The 6482-nt window shown below is 37.4% G+C and overlaps 1 protein-coding gene across 1 annotated transcript in view; it reads left to right on the top strand.

Moving 5' to 3' along the window:
* DOCK11 (dedicator of cytokinesis 11) overlaps positions 1-6482 on the top strand; it is a 191091-nt gene that overhangs the window by 130996 nt on the left and 53613 nt on the right. Inside the window, 3 exon segments of the mRNA XM_017511236.2 lie at positions 2348-2423; positions 3008-3117; positions 5178-5289. Coding sequence (XP_017366725.1) covers positions 2348-2423; positions 3008-3117; positions 5178-5289 — 298 coding nt within the window.

The following is a 6482-nucleotide window of genomic DNA, read 5'->3' as shown; positions in this document are numbered from 1 at the left end:
AGTGGCACAATCATAGTTCACTGCAGTCTCAAACTCCTGAGCTCAAGTGATCCTCCTGCCTCGGCCTCCCAAGTAGCTGGGACTACAGGCATACACTACCATGCCCAGCTAATGTTTTTCATTTTTAGTAGATACAAGGTCTCACTATGCATCCCAGTCTGGTCTCAAACTCCTGAGCTCAAGCAATTCTCCTGCCTCGGCTTCCCAAAGTGCTGGAAATACAGGCATAAGCCACTGTGCCCAACCAAGAGTTCACTTTTTACTCCATTTTTACATGTACATTGTTTTTCCTAACACAGTGTTTTTCAAACTTTAATGTGCATATGAATCACCTGGGGAATTTGTTAAAACAGATTTTAATTCAGTAGACCTGGGGTGGGACTTGATAGCATGCATTTCTAACAAGCATTTGGCTGCTTCTGGTCCAAGGATTGCACTTTGGATAAAAAGTCCAAGAGAACACCACAAATCCTTTGAACCCTGTGTTTTGTTCTTAACATTTTCTGTTGTTATATGGCTTCATACATTTATTCAACTTAAACTAAACAAAATATTCTCTACTTCCAAGATATTAGGCACTGGGGACTAAACCGTATTCTTTTGCCTCTCCTTTCCCTTGGTAGTCTCCTTCAGCACTTCTTGGTGAGACTCTTTTGGTTTATCACAATTGGTCTGTGCTGCTTTTGCTTCCCATAGAATTTTAAGAGTTGGAAGGAACTTTGGAGGTGATCAGTTTCCTATTTGGCAAAACAATCTTTTGCCATTGTAATAATTTGAACATTCCTTCTCACATTAGACCTAAAAGGTTTTCTATCTACTGGTCTTAGTTTTGTCTCTAAAGACACATAGAACACATCTGTTCCTACCTCCAAATGTACGCTTTCTACATGTGCCTTCTAAATTTTTCTCCAAGGCAAATATAAATATCTCTATTTAATCTGTCACTCAAAATTCTTTATTATTTTTTTTTTTTTTAAGACAGTCTCTCTCTGTCACCCAGGCTGGAGTGCAGTGGCGTTAGCTCACTGCAATCTCCACCTCCTGAGTTCAAGCCATTCTCCTGCCTCAGTCTCGCGAATAGCTGGGACTACAGGCATGCACCACCACCTCCCCCTATTTTTTTTGTTTTTTTGTTTTTTTAGTAGAGACAGTATTTCACCATGTTGGCCAGGCCAGCCTTGAACTCCTGACCTCAAGTGACCTACCTGCATGAGCCACTGTGCCCGGCCCCAAAAAATCTTTACTTTCTTGGTCACCCCTTTTCCGAATATGCTCCAGTTTACCGGTAACCCTATTAAAATACAATGTCCAAATTATACACTTTATAGTCTTCCCTGTGGAACTATTAACTTCTGCCCCCTTCCATGTTCTGTATGACCTAAGATCACCTTTGCACTTTGGCTGGCCACGTCATATTGTTGGGTAGCAGGTTAAACTGTGTCATTTACAGCTTCCTCTGCAAATTCCCCCTATGAAATGCTCCAGCCAATTTGTCATGCCTGCCCTGCCTTCCTGAGGATGCTGCTTTTAAATTTTCTAATGGCTTGCCTGCCTGTGGCTCCCAGTCATGTCAACTGGCTGAATTTGGGTACTGCACCTACCTGAGTGTCGGGCTGGGCTCACTTTACAAATACAGTATTTCATGCTTATGCTCCCTCCACATATATTTGACAGCATTATTTAGAAATATTTCACTTCTCTGTTCTCTTTGCAGCTCAAGTTTACCTAGGGGTTCTGGTCACACACCTTCTTCTAGCATTGCCCTGGTTCTAAGGAGAACTGAACCATGTTAAGACTTTACCAGGCCAGGTGCTGTGGTGCACACCTGTAATCCCAGCACTTTGGGAGGCTGAGGCAGGAGAATCACTTAGCCCAGGAATTTGAGTCCAGCCTAGACAACATAGCAAAATCTCATCTCTTAAAAAAATGCAAAAATTAGCTGGATGTGGTGGGACGTACCTGCAGTCCTACATACTCTGGAGGCTGAGGTGAGAGGGTTACTTGAGCCTAAGAGGTTGAGGCTGCAGTGAGCTATGATCATGCCACTGCACTCCAGCCTGGGCTACACAGCAAGACCCTGTCTCAAAAGATAAAAACAAAAAAGACTGTACCAATTGCAGCCATCTAGAATTATGTCACTTAGCTAGAGGTCATGGTTGTAACAGTATGCTAATAGCCTTTTTTTTTTTTCTAAAAGAGTCACCTAAATACTAATTACTGGTATCTGATTTAGACTTTCACAGTGAGCTTTGTTTAAAATCACTGTAACATTTTATTCTGTTAATTCAGGTTTCTTATCCTATATACAAATTTGTTTAAATGACCCAGGTATCATATTCTGTTACAGGCATCCAGAGATGAGTTTCCATGTGGCTTTACTTCACCTGCCAATAGAGGGAGTCTGAGCACTGATAAAGACACTGGTAATTAAGCCCTTTGCACATGATATATTGCATGGGTGTTTAGAAATGTACCCTCTACTTCTCAGTATTTTTGATATATTTCATAATAAAGACCATACATAGCTTGATCTCTACTAAAGTTTAATTAAAATCTGACTCACATTTGCAACTAAATTTATTTGCTTAAGTTTCCTTGTCTAAGCTTATTTAGAACATAGCTTGGCATACTGAAAAAATAGAGGATAATGAGAAAAATATTGGTTTCCATTCTTCTCATCTGTCACCAATTTTAAGCCAGATATTTCCCTTCTCTGGGCTCAAGTTTCCTTATCTATAAAATTGTCTCTTAACTTGTGTAGCTTTATTTTACGATTTCCAAGGAATTTCTTGTTGTTTTATACATGCTAAAGTATTTTGAAAGGTGAAAAGTTGCTTCACTTTTACTTGGTTTCTTATGGTGTTTTGATATAATAAACTTCACACTTTAGATGTCCACGATCTATTTGCTATATTAACATCTCTACTTAAATTAGTCCAGTACTTACTTTTTAAATATTTCTAACAGTTCCTCCTCTCACCAACAAGGACTTGACTTTTTTTTCCAGCTTATGGGTCTTTTCAAAATGGACATGGAATTAAGAGAGAAGATTCAAGAGGCTCCCTTGTCCCAGAAGGAGCAACAGGATTTCCAGATCAAGGCAGCACTGGTGAAAATGTAAGAACTTAAATATATAGGATGACCCTAGTGACAAGTTAGGCTGCAACAGTTTTTTTATAGTATAAATATGGGGTTCTCTACTCTCCTGTAGTCCATCCTAGATCTGCAAAAAGCATCCCATAATTCTTAGATATTTTAGCTGTATCTTCTTATCCTGGCAGCTGCTACTTCAATGTCTTAAACTATTTATAGAGAATAAGGCATTCATCCTCAAATGTTCTGAGTATCTCCTTTAATCCTAGCACGCTATTCTAGAGAGGGGAAGTTCAAGTTTAAAATATCTAATGTGCCTTGTTATTTAAAACAAAGCATATCCTGGCAGGATTAATGCAGTCTTTCATTCTTTTGTAATAAAGTAATGGTATTAATTTGGGAGGAAAAAATAGAGGTCCCAAAACCGACAATCTTAGGGTCCCACCATCACTTAATCAGAATATATCCTCACAACTTTTCTATCAAGTTGTTTCACGCCCACCATGAAAATTTAAGGTGCGACTGCCTTAAGGCAGAGAGACCTCAATTTAGACCAGTAAAGTTTTGCCATGTTGTTATGTAAAATGAAAGAATTGTATATAATTATATTAGAAGGGTCCTTAAGAATCATAAATTCCAACTCTCAATTTACAAATGAAAACTGGGATCATGACTTAGAACAACCAGCTATGGCAGGGCCATACTCAAACCCAGATTTTCTAATACTAGCACTTTTTTTCCTATATCATGGTGCTCTTAGTGTGCATTAGGATCACCTGGAGGGCTTAAAAAAATAGATGTCTGGCCTTACCCCAGGGTGAGATTCAACAAGTCTGGAATAGGGCCTGCTAATATGTATTTCTAAGTTCCCAGGTGATGTTGATGCTACTAGTTGGGCATTACCCTTGAGAACCAGTGGACTGTACTTCCACTGGTTCCCTAAGCCTTTGAGTAAGCAGTAATTTATCCACAAATGTTTCTCTTTCACACCATTTAGAAATTGTGACAACAGATACTGTCACAGCTGAGGCAAATGAAGGTCAGAGAGGTTAAATAACTTGCTAGTAGTTACATAGTAGCTAAGCAAGCAATCAGAACCTAGGTCTGTTTGCTCCAAGTGAAAGTTCTTTCTTAGTAAATCATACCTTAGTCAATGTGCGTCCCCAATTTAGCTCAACTCAAAGTATTAGTTTTTAATAACCAAAAATTTTTATTGTTATTCTATTCATAAAAATCCCCAAATAAGTCAGATCTTGTCATGCTTAATTTCTAATACTTTTAACAAAATTTGAAGTACTACTGGGTCCTCCTAATTGTCATAATATAATTAGCCCGTTTTATTTATCTATTTATATTTTTTAGAGATAGGGTCTTGCACTGTCACCCAGGCTGGAGTGCAGTGACATGATCAGTGCTCACTGGAGCCTTCAACTCCCGGGCTCAAGCAATCTCTCTGCCTCAGCCTCTTGAGTAGCTGGGACTACAGGCATATACTACCACACCCAGCGAATTTTTTTTGTGTGTGTGGAGATAGGTGTTGATGTGTTGTCCAGACTGGTCTTAAACTCCTGGCCTCAAGTGATCCTCCCACCTCAGCTTCCCAAAGTGCTGGGTTTACAGGTGTGGACTACTACACCTGGCCCTTATTAGCCCTTAAGATAGATTTTTCTAATGTATGATTTGGAGGTTGGATTTTAATAAACTCTAAGGAGAGATTCAAATGAAAAAGTTGAAGGTGTTTCTTATGCTTTCACTCCATGTAAAAGCTATCTTTCCTTTAATAGCCATGATTGTTTTAATATTTTTCCACTAAAACACATGAGATATGAGAATGAAACATACACAGTATTCATGGATATATCTTTGTGAAGGCCCCAAGGTAATTTCTAGTGATAATACTAGTTATTACTAGATAAGAAAGATTCAGCTCATTCACCTTCCAAGTGTGATATAAAATTTAGATTTATGTTTAGAATTTTCCCAAACAGATCTAATGATTTTAAAAAAATGAGCTACTGAGTTAAAGGCTGTGGAAAATTGTGGTACTAACACTATTTCACAAACATCCTGTCCTTACATTTTAGACCCGACAGAGTTCTACAAGGACTAGTGTATCCCAGTATAACCGCCTGGATCAGTATGAAATCAGAAGCCTCTTGATGTGCTACCTGTATATAGTAAAAATGATTTCAGAAGGTGAGTTACAGCATATTAAGCATAGACTGTACTAGACATACACCCTCACAGGTTCACACATTCATGCAACAGTATTTGATCATCATCTGGAGGTAGAGCACATGCACATTCTAAACAGGTATTTGGAGACTCTGACCTTAAAATGTTTCTTAAATTGAACCTTAAAATAGGTTCATATCAGTGACACAAGTTCGAGTCTTTGAAATAATTTTAACATAATTTTGCAAATGAATTTCTAAAATGAGGCAATAGTTTTAGAAGTGCTAAACATTTATTTTTTCATGAAGAACATCTAATTCATCAAATTACCAATGTAACTAAAAGGAAATAACCACCAGAATGCATATTTAATACTTCAGCTTTTATTAAACCCAGGATTTGACAAATAAGAAATAAAAAGACAGGAAGAGTTCTCGAAGGGTAGGGAATGTCATTATCTTTGCAGCAACACTGTATGGAATCGTCTGGTGTCACATTGTTTGTCAGGCTCTGTTTTTTCTCCTTGGTGTAGAGCTGTATTTACTAGTGTCACCAGTTCCTCTTTACACTATATGATGGAATACAACCTAAGGACTTTCATAAACTGCATGTCCTCTGGAAGTAAAAGCAAGTTATCTTATTTCCAAATGCCACATTTACTTATATAGTTCCCTCCCTTCTCTTCCTTTTTGCAATACTTTTGTTAAAAAACAATGCAAGAATGAAAAACATAAAGTACCTGGGATCATCATAGTCATTGCTATCTTTTACTCATTTTCTATTTTTTATTTTTAGTAATTATTGCTTGTTTTAAATATAATTATGCAGGATGTAAAGAAATAAAATAAGTTTATATCTAAGTAGCTATAGAAACATTAAAACAAATAGCTAGATATGAATAAATTCTAAAGTTCATTAATAAAATAAAAATAACTGGAATCTTCAAGTTCTAGGAATGTATGATTTAGCATAAACATCAAAGATTATGTTGTGGAATCTGGAAATTGCCAGCGTTTTGGAGTTTATTCTTAAGGCAATGAAAATGTTCTAAAACTGTGGTGAAGGTTTCACAGTCTTGACCCAAACTATAAGCTGTTGTACTATTGTGCACTATTTATGTGGGCATTTTATGGTAAATGAATCTCTCAATAAATTTGTTTTTTTAAAAAAAGAGGCCCAAACTTTGTCTCTTCTCCACTCCCATTGCCTCAATT

Source organism: Cebus imitator, unplaced genomic scaffold (genome assembly GCF_001604975.1).
Source record: "Cebus imitator isolate Cc_AM_T3 unplaced genomic scaffold, Cebus_imitator-1.0 Scaffold445, whole genome shotgun sequence".
NCBI classification, from domain to species: Eukaryota; Metazoa; Chordata; class Mammalia; order Primates; family Cebidae; genus Cebus; species Cebus imitator.
Note: the sequence above shows the minus strand (reverse complement) of the source record. Positions and strands in the feature narration are given on the sequence as shown.